This window comes from Chelon labrosus (assembly GCF_963514085.1).
Source record: "Chelon labrosus genome assembly, chromosome: 13".
In the NCBI taxonomy this organism is placed as follows: Eukaryota; Metazoa; Chordata; class Actinopteri; order Mugiliformes; family Mugilidae; genus Chelon; species Chelon labrosus.
In genome coordinates this window covers 11,557,285-11,584,253 of record NC_140346.1, presented here as the reverse complement: position 1 = coordinate 11,584,253, position 26,969 = coordinate 11,557,285, and the positions used below count along the sequence as shown (strand labels likewise).

Genomic DNA, 26,969 nt, shown 5'->3' with positions numbered 1-26,969 from the left:
CTCTTAATACTCTGGTATGCTTAGCTGAACTCTGGATGAGAGAGCTCATTCTGGTTACACCCAAAATCAAAAAAGGGATGTTGAGTCTTGTTTGATTTATACTCCGTCATAGCACTTGCAACATAGGTGGAAACCAAACAGATGAAGATTAACTCTGCACACATGTCGTTTTGCAATACTATTGCTATGGAGAAAAATGATGCTTTTATTTCATGTTCCATCAGAACAAAACCAAACAGCAAATGACCGCTGCCATCACAAACCATAGACTGACATTTTTCTTATACTCAAAATATGAAAATAATACAGCTGCTTAAAAAGCACAGCTTCTTTCTTTAGAACTCGATACATGATAGCAACTTTAAAACTAAAAACACGCTTCATCTTAAATTATAAATCAACACAAGTAAGAAATAAGAAAGAAGTAACCAATTTAAATTAATTGCTGTACACATTTGGTGATATGTTCAGACAATAAATAAGAAATACAGGAACAACATGGCTTCTTCCTCTGTTTACATCGCACAGGCTCTCTTCTTCTTGAGTTTAATACAAAAGAATTCAACGCTTTCTACGGACGCACAGTTAGTAACTCTTGAATCCAATACCTGTTGCTCCAGTATTTTTATGTGAAGAAAGTAACAGTTAAAAAGAGAAAACCGTTCACATTTCTGTGGTAGCAGTGTACTTCTTCCCACCCAACACCTGCATTCAACTCCTCCTTGTGCCACAAACCATTTATGAACTAGTAATGGTTTGCAGGTCAGGCTGAGATGGTTTTCCAAGCTCTGTTTTCACAAGGTGCAACTTAAGAATCATGTGCACAACAAGGTTAATGTAAATCATGTTTTCCGAGTAGCAAGTCTTCTCCTGAATGAATTTGAAGATCATTTTTACATGGAGACCAAATGGCAGTGCAATTTGCCCCGAACCCTTTTAAATTTATAGTTTGACATTTTTGGAAATTTGTATATAACGTTGTATTAATCTCTCGCTGGCTCAAGCCAGCAGGGGATAAGGGTGTGATGGGGTGGCTGTGGTTCAACAGGTAGAGCTGGTGGTCAATAAACCAGAGGATACGGTGTTCTATCCCCAGTAGACCACATGCTGAAGTGTCCTTGAGCAAGACCCGAATCTACCAGTTTGTTCACTCAAGAACACACTCAGTTGTGACTGAGTGTGTTCTTGAGTAAACAAACTGGTAGATGTGTAATTGCGTAAATTGCTTTGAGAACCGCTTTTCTACCTCATGGTAGGTAGACCTATCATTAGGTAGAAAAGCTTTATGCAAACACATGACCGTTAGCATTTACGTAGCTTAGCATAAGCAGCTAGCTACACTGGCTCAGTGAAAAGCTGAACCAGAAGGACGAATCGTGTGTATCAGTAAAAAATTGAAGGATTGGTAGGTGTGCTTTTGAATTTTTTAAACAGACCCAGGCAAGCTAAGCGGCCACTATCTGCTTGCTATCGAACATATTTAGCAGACAGACATGAGTAGTATCAAATGTGATCCAACTTTAAGGAAGAGAGCAAACAATTATGTTTCCCAAAATATGTCAAACTATTCTATTAAAATGTTGAGCAGAGCTCAACAGGGAACGAGTTTCAAGTGGGCTGAAATGTCACAGATTGCTACAGTTTGACGTTCAACCACCGCCGCTGTGAAAAAACCTCCAGGAGACAATCGTACTAAGTGTATTATTACACTGTCTATTAATGTATGTCCCCATCACAGAGAGTAAATGACTCATTCTACGTGGTCAGAGTTTTATTTTCCAGCTTCACTGGTTGTGAGATGTTAAATGTGCATAATGAAGCAGAAAACTCCAGTGCAAAATTAAGCTTAAACTGAGAGGGCTTCCTAAATGATGCTAGGATGAGAGATAATAAGGTCAAAGCATGCAACTTTTGGGCTGTCACAATATGCTACGCGTGTGACGTGCCGAAGCACTAACCACTTCTGTTTGCTGCCGGTGGACTTTCCACCTTCTGAAGCTGCAGCAAGGAGCGGGCAGTCGGTACATCAGGACACGTTGGTTTTCAAGAGGCACAACATCACAGACACTCAATCGATGGAACAAAGCTGCATATATACTGGATGTGTGTGTGATAAATGCTGTCACCACCTGAGATACAGAGTGTAAGTTCTTGCATGCTGTTAAAAATGATCCTCTTTAATATTTTTGCTTGTAACATCTGAAAGAAAAGGCTCATAAATAAACACAAATAAAACTGGAAGACTTTTTTTTTTTTCTTTCTCTCCAGAATTTGATTACGACATTAACGAACGCACAACAAAACTGCTGCTGGACCAGAATCAAGAAGCTACTGTGTGATTGTCAATAGTGCAGGTTGTGCTGTTATAGTTGCAGCTGTTCTGTACTGAATGTGAAACATGTGGGGCCACATTGTGCGGGAAGCATCAGGGCAGTCCCTGATGAAGACCTGAAGCCAGTGCTGACACGTTCCCCCAACGGCTACTGGAGTAGGGTTAGCAGGACAAAGGAGGCAATCTCTTTCGAAACAATAAATACCTTGTGTTTTCATGTTTGGTCAGGAGCCCTGTGGCTCGATGCAGCGGGGATCTGTGCAGGAAAGCATGTACACTGTCATTACAAATCATCCTCAGTCTGGTTCAATTTAGTGACATGAGCACACACTCCTCAGCAAACACCATGTATTAAAAGTCAGAGATGGACAAAACGGCAACATAAAGACAACTTTGTTACAAAGTTTATCTTTTGTAAAATGCTGGAAGAGCAAGTTATTGGGGTTACATGCTGAATGCTAGCAGTGTTGCTAGATTGGGCGGTTTGAATTTTACTTTGCAGGTAAAAATAGAGAACAAAATCTGAGTGACTGAATATATGGACTAGATGGTGCCCTCATTAATGCCCATAAGAGAATGAATGTGGCTTTCTGATAACACAATGGATCAAATGTAATCGAAAACAAAAGTTACAGCTGACACTACACTACCGAGGACGCAGAATGATGAAGTTTTTGAGAAACGTCTGTTCATTAAAGTAAACTGGGGGGGTCAATAGGGGAATGGTATTGGACACAGGTGACCTAGCGTTGGTTGAGTTTAGCGTTATCACATTTGGGGAACATAAACTATTTAGTTCACCAAAATATATCATTAATACATACACAAGTCATTCTTCTGCTGTAGCTACAAAATAAAGGCAAAAATCTGATGGCTTAGAATTTGGGTCTGTTCAGTGTATTCCTGGAGAATGTTGAGAAAACATATTTGTGAGATTTCACAAAATTTGCCGAGACTGAGAATGTCTACGGATATTTCGGCTTTCCTCCACAGCACGGCTAACATCGAGCCATCCTGCCCAAACCGTCCTCTCTTTAAACAGAGTGAAAACATGACGACATGTGAGTGTGGCGCATTTTCTAAACGGTCATGAAGCGGTCACGGAGTTATTTCCCCTCACCACTCACTGGCTGGAACTCCAGCCAGACCGGAAGCTTGAGCTTGACCCTGCTAAGACACCGCCAGCTGCTGAAGAAGCTGAAAAGAAGACAGTGCCGGTATTTGTTTTTTTTTTTTGTTTTTTTTGTTTGCGGGGTGGGGTCACTGGTCTGAAATGTGGTACTGCAGTTTGTGGGAGTACAGCATAATCAGGTTTGAGGGTTTCAGCTCAGGTGGATGTCATTCTTGCAGAAGTGTCTCTCTCCAGTCAAAGGTGTGGTTTGGTCCATGTGTGAGGGGGAGGATGGGAGGGTCCACTAACTGCCACACCCCCGTGTCTCCTTGTTCCTCACAGGAGCAAAAGCCCAGGTAGGGGACCTGAGGACCAAGAAGAGGAGTCAGTCGTTTGGTTTTTGGAAAAATAATTTCAGTAAATGACACATGCTTTGAGGAAGGAAATCAAATAAAATCTTTCTTTTCAAATCTCCTTTTCTATAATTATCTCATATTTTATCTGTTTAAAATTCTGCAAACCGAATATTGACTCGGTCAGCTGATAACATTTTGAGACTTGTCACTATTATTTTCACTTAAATAATGATCTGATACTGACAGGTATTCAAGTCCATCATGAAGAAAGAAGGAAAAAGAGTAAAAGCTAGCGCTAGTGGATGACGATGCATATTGAAATCCAGAGAATGTAGAACACAGCCGGTTGTAAATCTGCTCGGAGGACTGTAACTGTGCTTGGGATTAAAGCTGAGAGCAGGCAGACAGCTGCTGAGTTATTAATGGTTATCGATCTCGGTGCATCAGAAGAGCAGACAGCAGGCGTCGTGACGAAGCAGCATCAAACATCTCAACCTGTTTATTACTGAGAACAAAATGAGTTGCTCGGGCTTTATGTGCAGTGCAGTTCATCCCTCATGCCTCACCCTGTATTCAGACAGTCCACTACAAACTGATCATTCATTCATTCATTTTCTGTAACCGCTTCTGTGGCAACCACTCACACTCACACCTACGGCCAACTAGAGAATCACCAGTGAACCTAACCAGCATGTCTTTAGACGGTGGGAGGAAGCTGGAGTACCTGGAGAGAACCCACGCAGACACAGGGGGAACATGCAAACTCCACATAGAAAGGAACTAGTCAGCCGATGGATTTGAACACAGAACCTTCTTGCTGTTAGGCATTATTTATCTATTTATGTTTTTAAGTCCAAACTAAGGAGACAGGATGGTCCATGGGGAGGGGTAAGACTTACCCTCTGAATAAACAAAGTTATCTTAGTTGCTGCCAGGGGTAATCGATGGCATTAATTATGTGAGTACACTGTGTTTCATTCGTTCATCACGAGTAGCAGCTCCCACTGCCGGACACGCTGAAACTTAAATGCAATCCAATAAAGACGAATAAAAAAATAAATCAATAACCGCCGATACTCATACTACAAATCTGGTCAAGCAGTGGGACAAATCCTTTTTGATGACTAATGCTTAAACATCCACACCATGTTTCTGTGAGTTGTTTTATTCTCGGCTAAAGATTCAACAAAACGTACCACTGGAGCATCAGGTGAGTTAACATTAAAACCTTTTGAGCAACTTCGTCTGGAGATTAATATTAATTTCAGTTATACACGTGGACTCCTTACATCTCTGAAGTTTACAAACCCATGCCTTTGCTCATCCAACCACAACAGATGTGGGGTGAGGTACTGAGGAAACCAGATGAAAGCAATGATTGATGGACAGAGAAGTGGGATGAATGAAAGAAAAAAAAAAAACAGATGGACTACATCAAAACAGACGTGCAGGGAACAGACCTTTCGGACGACTTGAATGAAGTCCTTGGTGTTCTGTGGGCCGCGGCCCTGCAGCTGGCGCGTGCAGGCCTCTAAGGAAGAAGCGTGGGCTACAATCAGCACGTTATTTCCTATGGAGAGTGGAAACCCAGGCAGGATGCAACGTCAGCAGTGCGCTAACCCATGAGCATGTATGAGAACAAAGTAAAAATTCACCTAAAAAAAAAAAAAAACTCAACAGCTTGTCCCGGCTGCCCCCAGGAGCTCAGCTGCACGTCTTACCAGTGTTTTTGCAGTCTGACAGGATATCTTTGGTCACTTGATAGCTCCGACTCATGTAGTTCTCGTAGGACTCGGACACAGTGAGCTTGCTGACTGGGATCAGAGGTCTACATCCAGACAAACGGCAATTATTAGAAAACAAATTCAGTAAAAAAAAAAAACTGTGTTGCAGTGGATATAGATGCTAAGCAAAGAAGAGTGATTTTGAGTGGAGGCAAACTGTGTTTTGAGGTTGTTGGTTTCAGTGAAAGAGGTGAAACTGACAGCATACAAGTAGTACAATAAGTGCAGCTGAGTTATAGAGGTGGACGTCTCTGCAGGGCAGGCTGAGTAAATCAACAACCCAGCTACAGCTGCAGGTAGTACAAGAAACAGTCCACTGCACAAATATATACTGTACGGTATGTGCAGGACCTATACACATATGCATCTATACAAAGATTGGGCCTGGATCAGCTAATTAGTTCAACAGGAACTAGTGACAGAAATATCAGATCATTAATATTACTGTGAAACCACGCAACCAACTAAGTAACACAGCAACATCTTATTCTTAGACACAGCTGTTCACATACACCGAAGAGCCACAACATTAAAACCAATGACAGGTGAAGGGAATAGCATTATTAATCGTGTTGCAATGCAATGTTCTGATGAGAAATCTGGTCCTGGTATTCATGCAGATGTTATTTAGACACATACTGCTCACCTAAACATTGTTGCTGACCAGGCACCCCCACCCCATAGCAACAACACATCCTAATGGCAGCAGCCATCCCCACCCGGTAATACGACAAACACGGTTTAGGAACAACTCAAAAAACATGAAAAACAGCACAAGGTGTTGACCTGGCCTCCAAATTCACTAGATCCCAAACTGATCAAGTATCTGTGGGATGCACTGGAACAAGCCTGAACTGCAGAGCCCCCTCAACCCATAGGACCTAAAGACCTGTCCCCCACCAATGTCCTGGTGCCAGACACCATAGGGCACGCTCAAAAGGCCAGTGTCCATTTCCCGATGCACCCGAACTTTGTGGGATGCACATGGGTGACTTAAACAACATCTAACTAAAATGTTTTGCACATGACAAAACTTTTGCATTAATAGTTACTTAAATTACATAAAATGAATTGGAGAGTGTGTGCGTCTTTGCTGAGATTATCTGCATCACCTGTAAGTTGTGTCCACACTGAAGTGGGCAGCAGCCAGGTCAGTGGGAGGTATCCATGCAGGCAGAGAGTTCCCAGACACCCACTTGGTCCATTCAAAAAGCCCCGGTTCCACTCGCACCTTCAGCTTCCCATCCTGCTGCAGACCTGTTTACACCAGCACAACATCAGACTTTGTGGCAAGTTAGAGTGAAAGGTCTACTTCCTGGGCGTCTCTGAGAAAGACTCAATGTGACAGTTTGGGGTACAGTGAGTGAATACTGGAGATTACCTGAACCCATCACATCAGCTCTTCTTCTTACCTTTCAGGATGTTCTGTGCAGTCTGAACACATCGGAGAGCGGGAGAGCAGTACACAAAGTCTATCACTGTGTTACTCTCTAATAGGGCCTCACCTGGAAAAGCAGCACTTGCTTAGCACCCAAACATTTCCAAAGCAAAATCCCATTTAACACCAGGCGTTGTGCATGATTCAACTCTAAACTGGTGACGTACCCACTGTTCGAGCCTGCGTGGATCCAAACACAGTGATGGGAGCGTCCATGTCGTAGTTTCTTTGTCCTCCCCAGAGAGGCAAACTGGGAGGCATGTTCAGGTTGGAACGTACATATCGGCCTGCAGAGCAACAAAAACACATGATGGTCAAAAATACTGACGCATGTTGGACTTGAAAACCTTAGCCCGAGTCTAAAATCCTTTAATTAAACAGATGATGCGACTGGTGTCAGAGTGTTTCAGTGTCTCACCTTTACTGTCCGAACACAGGGAGAGCCAGTGTTTGCCAAAGACCACATCCATCCTCTCACCGTGCCGGCAGACAAAAAGCGTCCGCTTGGGCTGTCGAGAGTGACCACCACTGATCCGCAGAACCTGCTGGAAATAAAGGACCTCGGTGAACGACACGGATTTCTGAATAGATCATCATCATAAAATATAACTAAAATATGGTTTTCAATAATACAATATTATAGAATTTACAGTCACAACAAACAAAACTACCTGCATTGGATGACAAATGAGACTGAGGGTGGGTGTGTCTCCAGGACTTGTGCTGTCAGGGCGTCGGCTGTCCAGCAGCCCATCAAACATCCCTCTCTCTTTGCTGGTCTTATCACTGGGCCCACAGCTGAAGAATGAGTGGGAGCTGTGGTGGATGTAAAAAACAGACTTCAGGTACAAATAAGAAAAATATTTCCTGGTATCTGTTTTAAATGCAATTAGTCTAAACAAACCTATGTATCAGTTTTGGAAAGACCTCAGGTCAGGTTTAGTTTAACTTGACTAATACATTAAATTTAAAGGTAAACGTAAAGTGATGTAGGAATATTAACATAATAGTATGCAGTACCTTGAAAAACGTGAGAACTGGGCTTGTTAGTGTGTGTTTTTGAATGGAAATTGTTGACAGTTTGTTTGATATGAACACATTTTTATTTCTGCCAAAAAAAAGGGAGGGAGGATGGGGCTTTGCATGCACATTATAGTATGTGATGGCCGATGACATATGTTGGTTAAAGATTCATCATTATTAGAATGCGTTGTCTGATGAGCAGGTGTGAGCTGAGCATCATCTGCCAAGTACATTTTTGGAATAGAAACAAGGTGGTAAATAATTGATTAGCCCAGAGGCCTAAAAGCCAAAGTAACTTTGTAGTATTTGGGTCTACATAACCTGATTAACTGCAAATTTCCACCAGCGAATATCAACTTTGTCAACTCTGGTCATCAGATCCCCTTTTCCCCATTGCAGACCTTTTCTAGTAATACATCCCATACTTGTTGTTCCAGTGTGAGGTGCTGTGCTCACCCATGAAAGACCCAGGTGTCGGACTCATCGGCCAGGCTGACGTAGTTTTCAGGCAGCAGGCCAGAGAGGCCGGTGGCCAGCGAGGTCCCGGACACCCAGCCTTCACTAGTGCTAGTCTGATCCACTGGGGACATAAAGACAAAATCCCCCGGAACCAGCTCTAGCTCGTCGTCATTCTGTGGCATGTAGGGGTACATCACCCGCAGCGTCTGCAGATGTGACATTCAAGGGTTATTGATTCAGACTTACAACAAACCGTGCTGCTGGTTAACAGATATGAATGAAACATGCATTTCTGCTATGAGCATTAGCTACCTCGTGGTTAGCAAAACGAATGTCCCGGGAAAACAGAACAGCCAGCCAATCACAACCCAGCTTGACCTCGATGCCTTTGGCCAGTTTCTCCAGTGATGGGAGGTGATCAGAGGGGAAGTTGTAGGCCAGAGTTACATGGAGTTGCTTCTTGTGAGGCTCCACATGGACTTCTGGATGAGAGCGGTGACGTAAAATGACACAGGGAGGGGTTTTAGAAAGCAGTGAATTTGTACAAGCTTGAGTGACACCAACAGCACTTACATTGGATATTGTTTCATTCTGTGCCTTCACCATGGAACAAAAATATGACAGAGCGTTAGCACTAACACCCAGGCTCTAATCTAATTTGGCACTTAGGTGTCTGAAAGACTGCTGGGCAGTCAACCTCGGTTTTGGTTATATTTAAAGAAAATTACAGTGACAGATTGAGTGAGTGCTTTAATAACGCACCATGACTGCCATCCACACCAATCACTTCACTGTCACAGATGGAAAAACAAAGCTGGTCACCACACATTACATGATGACTACCCTTAACAGATGATGACATACTCTAAACACACAGCAACAACACAGTGATGAAGACAGATGGTAAAGGTTGGGACAGATTGAGAGGAGACGCGCAACTAAGATCTTAATATGTTCAGTCCCTGTAAAGTATTGTGGTTAAAATGACGTGTGTCCCTTATTCCCAAGGCTACTGGTTCGTACCTGCCTTCCTGGTGGCCTCTGTGGCAAAGTCAGCAGCAAACTGCTTGAGGACATCGGCCACCTGCTCCTCCACGAAAAGACCAATGAAATTAGAGGAGGTGTAGAGCTCCAGAGGCAGCGGGCTGGGGAATCGACCCCGCCACTGCTGTACGGTGGCCTGGAGGGCTTCACAGAGAGCTTCTGCTTTGTGGTCTGCACACTGGTCACAAAGAGGGGTTCAAAGAAAAAGTCAAAGCTGACACTTTTGCAAATGTTTTATGAGGAAGAAAATTAATTTTGTCAGACATCAAAATTGGTGGGAAACATGTTTAGAATAAAGTTGGGATTCACATTAACATTCCTAGATTGTTCACATACTGTAGGTTCTGCAGAACTAATTTAATTTATGCCACATGCACACAGTTGACATTTAATTTAAATATAATGACTCTATAATTAAATTTAAACAGTGTGAATGTTTTGCTTCGTTTGCCTCATATCGGGATGGAAAGAATTTCAAACTGAAATGCAAAGGAGTGGTTAAATGTATTTCTGTCCAAACATATGCTGCTTTAGTCTTTATGTAAATCAAATTATATTTAATTCTGACTTGCTCTATATTCTCAATGCTACAAAACGTGCACATTATTAAGACTGCACCCCATTTACATGAAGAAGTGCATGTGCGAGAGGCTTAACACACAAAGTTCAAGAGCCATTCATGCATCCAGAATTACTGTGTGACATTCATTTAAACCATCAGCCTTGTTTAAAGCTCATTTGTGTGTTCAGCTCACCATGAAGAACTGGCAGAGAGTGATGTGGGGGAAAATGTTGTGGGCTTTGTTTTTGCCACAAGTGACCCGGCTCTGCTGCCAGAAGTGGGAAAGCTGGTTCTGTAGTGGTCCGCTGGGTCGTAGGTAGAGGACGAACTCCCGAGGTAGAGGGTCGTCCAGGAATGGATCATCCACATGGGAAAACAACCTGAGTGAAGGATGGGAACGTTTTTATGTTATAAGCTTTCAGGACAGCCTTACATCAATAATTCAAATAATGAATGAATATTTGTTTAAAGTTAATTTGGTTTGGTTAGCTGTGGATCTAGTGTCTCAGGTGCTCCTCATATGGTACTGTCTGCTTTTAATATTTTGCAGTCTCGACCCAAGCAAATAAAACAGTAATGCTTGGAGGATGCAATATCCATTTAGTGGTTGTTTCTTCATAATTTTAGACCCAATTCTGTTTCTCATGTGACCTATACAGGGTGTACCCCGCCTCTCGCCCGATGACAGCTGGGATAGGCTCCAGCCCCCCCGTGAGCCTTAACAGGAATAAGCGGTTACAGAAGATGAATGGATGAATGTTTCTCTTGTTACAAGCTAGCGCAAGCTAAGTCTTGTCACCATCATCTTGTACCACTTTTCTCATATATATATATAATTTGCTATATATAAATACGTCAGCAAAGCCCCTTCACATGTTGTCAAACTGAAACCACTTCACACTTGATTGCAGATTAAGAATCAGCTTGCCATCTCTTTCCATACGAGACATCTCTGGTTTAATTCTATGCAGTCATTCTGGGTTAAATGTCACAATGTCAAAATGACAAATCTATATATGTCTAATCTGATCAAAAGATGTCTGACTCTTATGTAGAGACAGAGACAGGAAAGAGTGTCTTACATGGGTGAATACGATATCACTGTAAATTAAATTTGTTTGTAAATTAGTAAATGTGCATATTGTAGGCCTACTGTTAGCTTTCATTTTTAATAATTATTCGTTTTCAGCATCACTTCATCTATTGTTGATGAGGCCAATTTTAGTTTCCTTGGGTCTGGACTTTTTTTGTCATCTTGAAAAGGTCTCTCCAGAAAGGTCTGTGTTTCAACACTAAAGAGACTAATCAAGTTAAATGAAAAGTCAATAAGAACTATGTGATACCAAATCAGTTCAATGCGTTGAGACCAAATCACAAGTATATGTACCACATATATGTAAGATTTACATTCAGTAGTATGTAAAGTCCAAAAACATTCATCTTTATTGGACATGCTTGTGCAGCAGAGGGCAGTATAACACACATTTCACTGTCTTGTGATGTTTGTACTGTATGTGAGTTGTACTGTATAAACGTACCAGTCACATGCTGCCTGCACGCTCCGACCTCCAGTTGACACCAGGGCTTTGAGCCTGTAAAAGAGCAAAAACATAATTATGTCCTTAACAAGTTACTGATCTATATTCTGAAATGTGTGCAGCAACAGTAAGTATGACTGATAAGTGCGGTGGAGCAATAAGAAACCCAGAGGAATAGTTTCTGTGGGATTCAGCAGCAGAGAAACACATTCATCTCGTTCCTGAGGAGCTCTCTGGAAGCAGATGGCAAATAAACAAGAGAACTGTTCAGGATCCACACCTATGTGGAAACTGTGACTCCGCAAACAGAGGCAAGCAACGGCTTTAAAGGTAAAGGAAATAATATGGAAAAAACGCTTCAGAGTTGTTGACTGAACAGAGTCGTAACTGGAGTTGGGTACAAACAATGTCAGTGGAAAAGGAAAACTGGTGAATTATTCAGTTTTTCCTGGTTTGGCCGGCTGTATTTAACATCTACACACTAACCGTCTATTCAGTGTCACAGTGTGTGAAGGACATTCTTCCTCTCTCACTAGTTTGTCCATTCAGCAGTGGTAGAAGAAGCTAAATTCTTTTGTCACCTTATTTTAGCATCTAAACTTTTGTTGAAATCAGAAATGCTTTTACTTTAATGAGGTTAGACAGCAACTAATAAAGAATTACTTCTAAGAACAATATGGAAATGTTTAATTACCGTCAACGCTGCATTAAATGATTTGGATCTTGTGGGTAGTGGAACGTAGGTGTAAAGGTAGTTTTTGCAGAACGTATTGTGAATTGTGACAGCAGGAAAACAAAGTTCTAATGTTGTTAATATTAACAATGGTGCCACTCTGCTCCAACTGAAACCCCTACTGGAAGCAGAGTCAATAATTAATGCACCTTGTTATGCTGCTGAACCACTTGAAATGCAAACTCAGTCATTTAATCAATAAATCAGAGCAGTTTTTAAAGCAGTTTTATAACGCCATGAGGTGATGTATTGTTTTAAACCTTGCGAACACGAGTCTTCAGGTGCGATGATGTGAAGTTGACTCGGTGTCATCGGTGTGATAATGCAAAGTTTTTTCATCCCACTCGTGATAACGCTTAAGTTTTGTTTTCCAGTGAAGCGTCCCTACTTCAAGGTAAAAAAAACCCATTCAAACAGAACATTTTTATAATTGTTTCCACACCCACTGCTCGAAAGGTCAGTGTGTATCAGTTGAGTAATTGTACATTTGTGTCACACCAGGGATTGAGAAAGACCAAATGTGAGTAAGGCACAGGGGAGATGCTAACACAGTCTGGGGGATGAAGTCAGAGGAAGCATCAGTTCTTAGACCTTCAAAGCAGCGTGGAAGAAGATACGCAGCATGCGTAGGCTGGAATGAACATCTACTCCTTTCATACAACGTGACTCCTCTTAACCATAACCAGGCACTCCAAGCCACCAGTAACAGAGTGATTCATTCATTTGAAGGGTGTTCTGTTTTCGGTGCGTTCGCTGTGTGTTTTTTCTGTGAGCCTGTATTTTCTCTCTGCTTTCTGAGGCACCTAAGAGTTTAATCACTCAGTATTTTAGAGAAAGCTGACCAGGTTGCAGGTAAAGCTAAGGGACACACGCCTTGCATAATTCAGCAGGCAATTAGACAGGTTTTCATTTGCTGGGATGTGGAATGAATTATCCGAGCTTCAAACTTGTCTAAAAGAAAGAAAACAACGATCCCATGCCACCCATGCATTTGCCCCATGCCTACCTCAGCAACACCTGGATGTTTGTCTGATAAGCAGCGTATCAGATTATTCATCTTAGAGCCACAGGATCTAATTAGCCACCCCTCAGGAGATAAGAAACTGCACATTCGAATGTGGTTTTCATCTCTGGGGAGAAGCAGCTTCCTCAGCATTGCATGATTTGTTCCTGTGGGACGGGATTTCGGTTCTACAACTCACACATCTCCGCGCTCACTGCTCACAGCGACCCTGCCTCCAGTAGCAGGCTGCAGTTATAAAAAGCCAAACAGAGGAAGACAGTCAGCAGCTAGCTAGAGAGAAAGCTAAAGAAGCTGACTGTGAATGTAAGATACGGTGGCCAGAAATGCAACGTCCAGTGCGTGGCAACGTTGAACTGTGTGTGCTGCGTCTGTGGGTTGACTGTTAAACTGTTAAAGTGTTAGCAACTTTATGAGGTGATAATGGGACAGAGGTGAGTTGTTGTTTTTTGCCCCTAATATTAACGTGCTTTTAAAGGTCAAACACTGTCACCCACTTAAAATACACATATGATTGTAGTATTATGTGCACTGATCAGTAAGGAGCACAATGTAAGTGTGTTTCTTTTTTTTAACCCTTTAAAACCGGTGTCACGTTTGCATTAGCACACTTTGCATTACCATAAATTCCGTCTCGGAAAAATTGCAACGGTTTCTGAAAGCTGAAACTGAAGTTCACAGGACTTTTTCTGACCTTTTGTATAGTCAAAATAAGCAAAAAAAAAAAAAAAAAAAGAACGTCCAGGGACATTGTGAGGTTCAGATGTTAAAGGTTTAAAATAGAATTTGAATATGATCTGATATAAACAAACGTTAAACCTTAACAGTTTTTAACTAGGGAAAAAAAAGACATTATTACTAAATTGTGTTAAAAAGGGGCCTAAAAGCCCGCTGGTGCATACAAAACATTTTTTAAAGACTCATTTTGAACTGTCTGACCCATATCAAGTTTCTTCCTCCTCTTGAAATATGACTGAGGGCTTCAATGAAACCCTTTAACAACGCTCAGTAGGAGGAGTATGTGGGTTGTTACTACCCTGCCTCCTGTCGATATGTTGAAAGCGATCACATGTATCACGCTCACAGAAGGAAACGCTTACTGTATGTTCAGTGGAAGTGGAATAAACAAAAAAAAAAAAACACCCTTCAATGGAAAAAAAGCACCCTGACATTTTTTTTTTTTTTATGCAACTTCACCACAGAGAGCTCAGTAAGCAGCAGCTCTGACCACAGCAGAGGCAGTCAGACACATCAGAGTCAGCGCACTGGTGTGCTAACGGCTGCTTGGGTGTTATGAAGCTGCCGTGTCCCACAGGTGTAGACCTACATTGCGTTGCATACGTGTGTGTGAGAGAATCACAAAGAAGGAAGAGAGAGCGTGGAGCATCGGCTGAAGGAAGTTGTTTAAGGAAGGGCCTGAAACCACATCAACATACACCCACACACAAACAGTAAATGAGGCCAGAGGTGGAGAACTTCATAACGCTTGAGCTTTGCCATCGGCTATCTGACACCTGGGATATACTTAGTGTCGGTAAAGACATGATATCTCGCTGCAGCCTATCAGGCTTTCATAACCATGAGAAAGAACTGGAAAGGAGAAGTGGATCCTGTGATGCGTATGTCATTCAATTTGTGGTAATGTTAGTCAATGTATGTGACCCAGGCACCGTCTCACTTCTTGTAAGTACAGAAGATACTCAAATGTGTACGTAAGAACTTTGACATAAGGTCAACCATGGATACAGTCCACGCCTTGATCCGTATCAACACTGAAGTACAATTATATATTTTTATGTAGCTGCTACAGGACAAGCATGAATGAATTTGGCTGTTGTATGTCATTAAGGCCGCAGCCCAGCTTTTATTATTTTAATTTCATCAGTCTGAACTGGAAGCAGGAGCAGCTCATAGCCATATGTACCTTTCACCTTAAACAGTGAATTCGACTGCACTGACTTACAGTTAGCAGTAAAGCCTTAGCATGTCCTGCAAACTAGCAACCACACCCAGCCTTATTTCTACGCCATGACCACATGATGATTTGTGCCTCGAGATGTGGGAGTTACTGGATATACAAAAATCTTTCACTGTGTAGTATTTTCCCAACGTGTAGAGGGGCCCTGTCGAGGCTAACATTGGAGACTCTGTCCTGTTTTATTGTATTTAAGACATCTGCACTCCAGGAAACTGCACTCAGTTTTGTCTTGAGTCCTTTTCGAGTCAAACATCTGTCTGAAAAGAAATAAGAAATCTATGAATCTGTACATAGGCTAAGCACCCAAACAGGATTATCATTATTTATTATATTACATTTTGACGGCGTAAAAAAAATGGCGCGGAAGCATAAACTATACATTACAACTATAATGTCTCTTAGTCACCATCTCTACCAAAACTGCATTGAAAAACATGGAACCAGCTAGCTTTAGCCGCTATGGCATGAACGTTGCCACCGTGTGCATATTAAAGACAATCTATTTACATACATGTTGAATACATAATCTGTGACTGTAAACTTTATACGTGCTGTGCTGGAAGAGAAAGACTGACAAATGTAGTGACAGTAAGTGAAGAAGGTCAGGTTAGGGGGTAAGCTCAGGTGACTCAGTCTTTAGACAGCTTCAACGTTTTTGACAAACATTAATCATTTCTGAGAAAACAAATGAAGTCATACTCCTTTTCCTGCTGTGGTTGAATCATATGAGCATTTATGTGTACATCAGAAAGATGGAGACAGATATATTGTTAAATATATAAATCCACAATGACGAAAGTAAGACCAGGTCGTCACAACCCACGTCCAATACAACAAGGACAACTCTCATACGATTAAAGCAGCCATGGACACCTGTCAGTCTGAGAACAGCACCAGGTGTAATCCTAAAGCTCAGAGGCTTCATCAAATTACAAATGCATTTCATCAGAAGCAGAGAGAACTTAAGTCTTTGCACAAGTGGCTGGACTTCTCAACGTGTAACATGTATCAGCAGGAAGTCGCATGTATCACTCCTCCAATGAGACTTCCTTGAACGCTTGCCTCAATATGACGCCTTGTCCAGAAAGACAAAAGCATCAGAGCTTCGAACGTGTGAAGAGCACATGAATGATTCTCAGAACTCAGTGAACAGATGAGTCACAACTGGGCATTTGTGGCTGGCATGGCCCCCTGTTATGTCTGGGGAAAAGCAAACAGTGCATTCCACGTTAAGACCCTCGCATGTGGTGGCAGGGGTGTCTCAGTTTGCACGGGGCCTGTGGCGATTCCTGATTCCTGTATGACTTTCAGAACACAGCAAAGAGTCATGCAACACGCCAATCAAGAAGGGTTCAAGAACAGGACGTTTTTACAATTTTACAGCAATCAAGACATTGTGCAAGTAAACCAAGCTTGAAAGCAAACAAATGTCAGTGATACTCAGTGACCTGATACTCAGGTCAACTAAATGTATAGAGGATTTATCACAGAACGACATTTAGTGTTGTATAGAATTTGTCAATAAATGTTACTTTTACACTAAGCATGTACACTCATTTACACTTCATTAGGTACACTAGTGAAAACCAATGCATTCTAATATAACAGTCCTGCACTAAATCTTATCCTTATGAATGTTCAGTCTATGCTGAAACAGTGCCAGAAAGGTGGTAGCTCAAGTGGACGATCCTTTTGGTGGATGTCATTTGCGGTGCTGTTAAACTGGAACGAGTTAAACACTAAAGTGTTTCTGTTATTCAGCCTAGCCCGCTGACCGCAATAGAGTTGTCAGAATATTAGAGTGTGTCGGTACAACACAATACAGTTCAATAGCTCTACAAAGCAGCAGCCCCTAAAATGAAAACACTGTTAAATCAACAGCTCTCTGATATTTGAAATTAATACTGAACACCGGAACCTTCATGAAGCTAATATTTAGTGCAGGGCTGTTATATTAGAATTAACTAATGTACCTAATGAAGGAGCTGGTGGTCTACACAAATATAGAGGTGTACATTCATTCATTCATTCATTTATCTTCTGTAACTGCTTGCCCTGTGAAAGGTCGTGGGGGGGGCTGGAGCCTATTCCACCTGTCATCGGGCGAGAGGCAGGGTACACCCTGGACAGGTCTCCAGTCTGTCGCAGGGCTAACACAGAGAGACAGACAACCATATATTTTTGTTGTGTTGTTATTTTTTGTATATATTTTTCAAATTTGTTTTTGTGTTTTTTTTGGTAATTCCACTGTTTGTATATATTTTTGCCAAATTCCATGCTACTGTGACAATGTAATTTGCCATACGTGGGATTAATAAAATGTCTGATGTCTTAACCATTCTCACCCACATTCACACCTACGGCCAATTTAGAATCACCAATTAACCTAATGAGCATGTCTTTGGACGGTGGGAGGAAGCTGGAGTACCCGGAGAGAACCCACGCAGACACAGGTGTACAGAATTTATATTCTTATTTATAGGAATTATATTTAACTGCAATGTCAGGTGATTATAGCAAGAGACACTTGTCAAATAGGCACAATTCATGCCTCACTGGCCTATTTTTCACTTTGCAGTTGCATGTAGTAATCAGAGCCCATCACGTCACAGAATACATTATGAAGTCGACATACGAAGCGAGAACGCCAGATGCATTGTTCATCTCAGTATAACTCTGCTAGATTTCAAGAAAGCTAGGTGTGTCTTTAAAGTTTCAGAGCAAGGTTTTAGGTCTAAAGGTATGGCTGTGAGACAAAGGCCACAGTGACTGAGCTGCTTATTGTTACTGTTACTATTGTGATTTTTACTGCTTTTGAATGGTTCATAATGTGAGTGTTGGTACTGTATGAATGGCTTGTGTGCCACATGCTTTACTGGATTACCTTTCGTTTTATGTGCTGCATTCAAATGCTCCTAGATCCTACCTGCACCCGTGTTGCTAAAAGAATGATCTCAATATGAGAACCGCACTTGCAAAGAGTTAACGATGAGGTTTAAATTTAAAGTTAAATATTCGTTACTGAATTATAAAAAAAAAAAAAAAAAAATAGGAGTGTCAAAATGAACGCGGATTGATCCATCATCTTGGTTAATCTGATTAAAAATGAACCCATCTGCAGCGCAGAATGACCCTGAACGTCTCTGGCAACGCATTGTGGGGAGTTTGTCCAAGTAGAGTTACCGTCGCACAATGGCCAGTTGATCTGGTAATCATGAAATCTGACAGCCTTTAAAAAAAACATAAAAAGAAAGAAACATATGTCTTTGGATTCCCCCTTACAACCTCCACTTCCTTTTTCTTGAGCCGCCTCTCAGGGTTTTCATAGCTGCGGGTTGCTGTTTCACAAGGCGAGCGCTGAGCAGAGTCAAACATGGCGATTAGAGGCTAGAGGGGACTCAAGAGGATCCCATGTAAACATAGCACGGAGCTTTTTTTGAGTGCAAACTCATTTCAGTTGGAATCATGAAAGGAATCAAGTATAAAGTGTTGAGAAAGCTTGGCCTGAGGTTTGCTGATCAAAGCAGGGAGAGATCAGTTAGGTCTGGTGGGAACAGAGACCTACCTCACTAAAGCCTCAAAGGCCAGCCACTCGCCACTCCCTCTGTCTTCATGATGACAGTGCAACTATGCACACACTTAGACTCAACCCTCAACATGGTTTGCTTTAACGCTGCTGAGCAGAAGTCAGTGGCTTCAGGGAGTCGCAGTCACAGCATAAAATCAAGCTGTCAACTCAAACCACAGACAAAAGCTACATATCTTTATCTGAGTGTCACTGGTTACTGAAACTCAATGGAGATCTGGCATATTATCAGTAGTACGATTTTAAAAAGCCACCAGTTAGGATAAATATTAAGGCTCCTCTCTCTTGCTAGTTTTGATTGCAACATTTTAAGCTTCCAAAAAGACTAGTGGTAAAAACCTGTAAGACATTACTTATATAGCTACAATATAGCTACAAATTATGGACCAGTAAATGACAGAGAAACTGTACTGGCAAACATATGTAAAGCATCAAAGCAAACAAAGCTGGTTTTGATGCTAACTGCATGGAGCAGGCGTTACGGTCTTCTTGGAGATAATAAAATACCATTTGGGTTAACACATTTTGTGTGGGGTTAGGGTTAGGGTAGGGGATCTACATTCATTTCATCCGTGCGTTCAGTGTTCAGTTCAGGATGTGTTTAACCACGGCTGGGTCGAGAAATGAAAGCATTCGCAACATTTCTAAACGCAATATCTGTCTCACATTTAACGGGAATACATTTCTAAAAGAAAAATACTACGGTATTTATACATCTGATACATTTATATTTATATTTAAATAATTTATTACTTGTTATGGAGTTTTTAGATTAAAACTGGACCTTGAATTTAGCATCAGCCATATGTACCTTTAAAATTGCAGAATATATTAGAAAATCTTAAATAAAATCATGCTTGTCCTGCTCATGCTTAGCTAGTAAGATAACATAAAAAATATTATTTTATTATTACATGAAATTATTATTATATTCATCTTAAAGATGGAGGATACAATATTAGTATATCTGTATGATGTACATATGATACGTTTACATACATTATTCGGTATGTCAGTTAATACCTCTGGGTTTTATAGTAATGGAAAGACAAAATGTGACATTTGAATACATTGCTTGATCGTTACTATTTTGTATTAATATATAAAATCATTTGTGGCTCAATTAACAGTGTAAATAAACATAAGCTGTAGCTGTTAATATCATACTACTTTGGTCCCATGTACTGTACTATATCAATCTGTGGTAGTAACCACTCCCTTGGTTTCCATGATACATTGACTACTCCACAGCTGTTTCGCCGCCTGACAGTCGAAACAAAAACTCTTAGAGGATCTCCACCTGTGAGTATACAGAACAGTGTGGGCTGAGAGCTGGCTGAATGAAAGCTCTTTGTAGGAAAACATCCCTTGATGATATTCTCCATCGCCAATGAAAGAAAGATGAGAAAAATTTTAATAAAATACAGACCGCGTGAGTTGCACTGGAATTTCTTGGCCGTAAAATAACAAACAGTGCAGAGTTTGATTCATCACAAGAGGCCATATCTGGTCAGCATTGTTTTTTTGTCAACAAATTGACACACACAGAGTCAATCTATCATGTTAAAGACATTTACTGTGAGAAAACCACTGGCTCATTCTCGCCCACATGTGAAAGCCTTTCCAACCGTAGAGAGATCCTCTGTTAGCTGCTCACAGAGACAGGAAGAGAAACAGACAAGGCAGTGAGCAACACGCCCACGCAACACCGCTCAGACCTATACATCATGCAGCACATTATGGTACGCTTAACTTTAAAACTAAGCACATCGCTGCACAGTCAAGAATACGATAAATAATACTAATGAGCAACACAATAACCACATAGTAGACACATTAATATGAGCAATGGAAAAAGCTTCAAACCAAAAGCTAAAGGAAGTGGCAACAGAGATTACAGGCTTGACGTGTTCTGGGTGAGCCGGGTTATGGAAAAAAAGAGTTTGAAATCTACTTGTGGTCAACAGTTGCCACCTATAGTTTGCAACAATACATGATGTATGTTAATGTATCTAGATTACAAAGAGTGTATACATCTTTGTCTGTAGTACTATATGAATCCTGCTACTCTGTCTCTAGACTCTATATTGTAGAAGAAAATACAGCGGTACAGTTAACTGATCCCTCCAGTGCAAAGATTTACAGTCACAAATAAGACGCAAAATGCTAATTTGGATACATGTACTTAGTGTGGTATTTAATTGACGATTCAAAGAAAACTTTGGTTTTACACCAACTGTAGTTATTAGTCTTAGTACTAGTAGTAGTTAGTCAGTTATTTACAACTTGATTCAGTCTGTAAATATTTTTGGTAACTTTGACATATTTCCTCATATATTTGTTCTTCTCCTACCTTATTCAGTTTTAGTTTATTCTATTTTGTATTTTTGCACTGTCTCGTCCCGCCGCTGTAACACCTTCGTTTTCCCACAGGGCTCAATAAAGTCCTATCTTATCTCATCTTATCTTTAAAAAAACAGCTTTTTTTTTTCTATATTAGATGCAGTGAAATTTAAAATCCAAATCTCAAATCACATGCTAAATATATGTATGTCACTAGCAACCCTCAGCTGTTACATAATGCTAGTGAGAAGCTAAGGTTATAGAAATGTGCGATTCAGTTTCAGTTGGAAACATGTTACATTTCCACACAATATTGGTGAGGGCTATTTTAATCATATGAGACTTTTTTTATTCTTGGCCTAACCACGCACATGTATGCGGATGCCAATAGTCGGCTTCCTCTTCATTGCTGTTTAGTGTTATAATTTTTTCAACAAACTAATCATATGTTAGGGACTGGATTTAAATCATTTTCGTGCCACAATAAATAGTTCACATGACTGAAGCTATGGACACTCTAAATTACAAATGCATGTTTTCAAAACGGAAAGTCACCTGTAGAAGAAATGTATCCACAAAGCTAGCATGTTGGTGAGAATTAGGGTACACAGCTACAGTATTACTAAGTCAGATAAAAGGAAACTTCTGGAAAATATAAAACAGGTAAAAGTTGTAGTTATCTGCAAAACATTGCAGTGGTTGTCACAAAAAGTGATGTTTTTGTTGGGCACAATGTAACTACATATTAAGAGAAATGGGATGTTGCCCTGATATTGACGCTCAGTTAGCCTTGTTGTTGTTTAGCTAACATACTTTGCTAATGTTGCTAGCTAGTTCCGTTTGTCAAAAAAGTCCTCTTGTCAATTTCTTTTCTTAGGGCTACTTAACTAAACACTGCTTGTCATTCAACAGCTACAATTTAATCAATTAGATGATTTAAATAAATTTTAATCTTAATGAAAAATGACATTTTACATAAAAAATAAATATATATATATATAATATAGCTAGCAGTTTACAGTAACTGAGAAAAGTCATGTTAAGTACAATTAATGCTCTAAATCTTTTATCAAATCAAATCATTAAATATTAATTAAATTATTAATGTGTTTCTTTACATTTTTCTGATTATTAGCTTTTTTTGATCGAGTTAGCATTTTTTTATTTCAGTTTTATTTTTTAAGATTAGGTCACAGTGTGTGAAGGCAAACAGCGCTGGAGACACATCAAGGACCTTTGCTGGATATTTTACGAGCTTAAATAATTAATACACTAATGTATGAAACGTTATTTCCATCGATTATTCAATCAGACATCAGACATTGCAGTGGGGCTTTGTGTTGCAATGATGGAGTAACATGACTCACTGTTCAACGAGAAAATAAACCCCCTCGTGTCAACACAAGAAAACTTGGGGTTACTCCATTTTGTTCCCACATCTTTAGTCATGTATTTTGCACAGTTTCCACAGTATTGTATTCATTTTGTGAATCACGAAGGTCTTAAAAATAGTACAGCTTCACACAGGCATCTATTCAACGCGCCACCTGAAGTCTACACAAAGGCTGATGTGCAAAAAGACCACAAAGAGAAAATCATGAAGTGTGTTGAGGAGGACTGCTGTATATGCGAAAAATGTTATACAAAGTCTTTTGCTTCACTAAAGAGAGCTGTGTGAAGTCTGAAATATGTCCGGCTGATGTGGGGCTGAAGATTACAGAAAAAGAAAAAACTATCTGAGGGCGTTAAAAAGTGAGTTTACCAAACCTCTGTAGCCCGCTTCAGTTTTCTGATTGAGGTTAGCGACTACATTAACAGCTACAACGACGAAATACATACATTTCAAATCATCAAATTGCTGGTGGGTCAAACTGTACACAAGAAAGGTTTTGACTGGATAAAACAAAGACTAGGGATGTCTTGTTCTGGATCGGGGACGATCAAAGCATATTTTTTTAAATTATTGGATCAGACTGATCACGTTGCGAAGCCCAAGCTTTTGTATTTGTTTTACATCTGCTGCAAACCAAAACCAAATGTTAAAGAATGTGACCAAACATGTCTGTTGTCTGGAAGTAGTTTACAGAACTGAGAGGTTTCTGTTTTATAGTTTTATAATACTGGTCTAAGCGGAACTGTGTTTTAAGATTTGTTGTAGTAATGTTAATGTTTAAGCTATGTATCACTAAAAATATTGCAGTTTGACGAACATATCGAACTATGTCGATTGTGAGGTTTATTTTACTTAATACAACTGTACAGGGCACACAGAATCTAGGAGAAAACAGGTATTTACAAAATGATATTTTAAAAAAAATAAAGAAATGATTGCTTAATTAAGACCCTAACCCAAAAAACACACATAATTGTAGGGTTAACAAATTGAACAAACTGACAAACTGTCAATAGTGTTAGTATTCAATACTAGCCTGGTGTAGCCAGGCTCAATTCTAACCAGAAATATGAGTCTGGTAACATTGCATTTAAATTTTATTATGGAGTGTGTTTTAACCAATACAGAAAAAAATAATTCCTCTACATGCAAGTGGATAGTCCGACCACCAATCACAGCCATTTTGTTCAACTCAACAGCGCTCAGATGATGTGTATGACTGCACTGCACATTAGGGGTTGTACAGACTAGTTGACTAGTCGGTTAGTCAACTTCTCTCCTGTGCCATGACGCTTAAAGAATCATGTTGACTAGTCACTGATCACGAGACAATAACAATATGGACGCCTCCTTGAAGACAGGTGAGGAGCCCAGTGAGTCATTGCAGAAAACTAGCAGCGGTTCATCAAGTCAGAGGAAATACTGTACGTCACTAAAGATGAAGTCCATTCTATCTACAACAACAGTACTACTGCAATGCACACTCATCTGAAAAGGCACCTGCTAACGCTAGCAGAGGAACGGTCCAAATCCTCTCGACAGTAGTCAATTAGCAACTTCACCAAACACCCTGTAGTAACAGAGAGAAGGAGGCTGATCAACAATTTACTTCATTGCCAAAGTTATTAGACCTTTAGCTGCAGTATATGGAGACGACTTTAGAGAAATACACATTATCCCATCTTACAACATGCTGTGGAGTACTATTAAATATTACTGATGGTGCTGAGTTGCAGCCTGTTTTTATGCAGGCTATGCATATCTGCAGCTCACAGTATGTACCACATGTGCTGTCTGTTCTCAGCATATTTATTCAGGTCAAAAATATAGATTTCAATGTTGCAAAGTATTACTTGCTACTGTGTTTTTATGAGTGACATCATGAGCGACTAGCTTGTGTCGACTTGACTTTCATCACATAACAGTCGACTTAAATATATCTGAACTCTTGCAACCCTTACTGCATAGCAGATATGCCATGCTGTACACTGCGGCAGGTTGAAGGGGAAACAGTTGTGTGTCTTTGGCTTCATACAGCAGCTGCTAGTTGGCAACAGTTCAATTCCATGTGGCTTTTAAAGAGTGTAGTTTTAAAGAGGATTGGTATTTATTTTCAAAAACTAAAAAAAGAAAGGAGGTAAACCAGCTGGTTGATGGAAAATAAACTAGTTACCAGCTGCCAGGGCCAGTTGTCTTGACAGTGTGGATGGCAGCTGATTCGAGATGAGTTGAGCCCCTCCCTGTATTGTCTGACAACTGCTGAACCCTAATTTGGTTCGCCTGCTTCCACAGACCAATGGAACAGATGTGAAAACAGGCCCCAATAACACCAACTGCACTCACACATGTCCCCCACACTCCAGCAGATACACTGGGCTGACACTAAACAGCTTTGATCGACATGATGCAGTTTGTTTGATGAGATATTCACTGTGAAATGCACCATTAAGATTAAAGTAAACACATGAATATCATTCGATGTGAGAATTAAACTCTCTTTTGTCTTCACACTGTTTATCAGCTGTCCAGAACTGACGCAGACCACATACGAGCCCACCCATGTAAAAGGAAACACACATACACCACCCACTCGCGGGAAGCCTCATTCAGCCGAGTAGTTCTGTCACGGTGGGAAATCCCATGGCTCTGTGTCCTCTGACTGCATGCATCCTCACACTTCCTGTTTACAAATCTGGCAATACACAGATTTGCGAAGAGGCACACATACAAACGACCTCACACACACACTGCAGAGTCAAGACTTGTACATATACGTCAATAGAAACAGATTCATGAGGTAGGTCACCACAGTGTCCACAGAAGTCAAACCACAGGATTCAGTTCCTCTCTGTCTCACTTGTACACTAACCCAATTCAGCTATATTCATTCCTAAACTTTTTAGCCTGAACGCAGTACAAGGCTGAATGTGTGTATGAGCTATAAGCAGTTTAATCAGAGAGATTTTGCATCAGATTAAGTATCAAGGTCCTGAAAAAAAGTCTATAAAATAAATAAGATGTTGCATGGCACACTGTTGGTCATTCTCGTTTAATGTGCTTCTAGTTTTTTTCTATTCATCAGCCTGTTGAGCGGCATCTGGACCAAAATCTATTTATTAACAACCCATTACCTTCGAGACATAATGGAATTTCAACAAGAACTCCTAATTAATGATTTAGTAACATGAATAATTTCAGATGACTTACTAACTTTCACTGAGACGCCCATAACCTTTTATTAATGATTTATTAACGCGGACGTCCCGATTGAGTCTGAAACTGCACTTAAGTACTTGTACTAGAAAAACAGCACTACAGTGCACTGCAACGGTAGGTTGTGGCAGCTGGCATAATGCATGTCCAAGCTGGTTTGCCTAACACAAATAATCTAAAAGCAAAGACAGAATTCAGGTGGCTGTCATTGACTGGATAGGGTCTGTAGGCGCTAACAAGGGTCTATAGGATCAGAGAAGTTCTGCTGATGCGTTGGCAGACGGACATAAAATAGTTAGGTGTTTTAAATATCATCTTTTGGCTACTCCATCTTTAAGGACATTCAGGCGCAGCTCAACCAGCTAATAAATATAGACCAGTAAGCTGTGTGGACCCAGTGGAACAGCACATATTAGATAAATACAATTTCTCAGAGAGCAGAGATACCAACCCATCCATAAATGACGCCTCATTCAAGAAGTGGTACCAGACTGCTACAGTCAATGCCAGACTGGCATAGCTAAAAAAAAAAAAAAAAAAGATGCAGGTGCAGGAAAGTGCTTTATCCAAGAAAAGTTGGATTCCTAAGTAGAAAACTGTACAACTCTCTGAAAATCAGTGAACAATTGCATTTGCATGCTATAGAAAAATCTAAATAACTCACTCTGACCCAAATCTACTAATACAGCTTAACCCAAAAACTGAAACAGCTCCGGTGACACTTGTACTGTGCTGATGTCACAAACATCATAGAAATGGTATGAACAACTTGGCCACTATTATACAACACACTCCGTGTACTGAAGCTAAATCTGTCAACTAAATTATATTCACACATATTTCTCATACAACTTTAACAGTTGTACGACACAAACGCATATAATAAATATACAGTATATGTGTATTTATAAAGGTTAACTAGGAAGTACTCTACATTGGATAGTAGAAAGCTGAAATGTGTTAACCATTCACCGCAGTACATTCCTGCATTCATGCCAGCATGCTGCTGAAAATACCAGCAGAAAGCAGTCTGTGCAGTGTCTGTGCAGTGGTTT

General features: G+C 40.5%; 1 protein-coding gene across 4 annotated transcripts in view; it reads right to left on the bottom strand.

The window, feature by feature from the left end:
• Window positions 1–244: 244 nt before the first annotated feature.
• Window positions 245–26,969, bottom strand: part of ubash3bb (ubiquitin associated and SH3 domain containing Bb) — a 41,568-nt gene continuing 14,843 nt past the window's right edge. Inside the window, exons 2-14 of one of the 4 annotated variants that reach the window (XM_084559095.1) lie at window positions 11,648–11,701; window positions 10,303–10,489; window positions 9,527–9,725; window positions 8,816–8,985; window positions 8,501–8,709; window positions 7,693–7,837; window positions 7,440–7,566; window positions 7,189–7,308; window positions 6,996–7,088; window positions 6,696–6,840; window positions 5,521–5,627; window positions 5,260–5,369; window positions 245–3,808 (exon numbers count right to left, since the gene is read on the bottom strand). In XM_084559095.1, the coding sequence (XP_084415221.1) occupies window positions 3,671–3,808; window positions 5,260–5,369; window positions 5,521–5,627; window positions 6,696–6,840; window positions 6,996–7,088; window positions 7,189–7,308; window positions 7,440–7,566; window positions 7,693–7,837; window positions 8,501–8,709; window positions 8,816–8,985; window positions 9,527–9,725; window positions 10,303–10,489; window positions 11,648–11,701 (1,804 nt within the window). In that variant the 3' untranslated portion in view covers window positions 245–3,670. Of the gene's footprint in view, window positions 3,809–4,928; window positions 5,370–5,520; window positions 5,628–6,695; window positions 6,841–6,995; window positions 7,089–7,188; window positions 7,309–7,439; window positions 7,567–7,692; window positions 7,838–8,500; window positions 8,710–8,815; window positions 8,986–9,526; window positions 9,726–10,302; window positions 10,490–11,647; window positions 11,702–26,969 lie in introns of those variants that run through there. The other 3 variants (XM_084559096.1, XM_084559093.1, XM_084559094.1) reach the window with 3 other exon arrangements.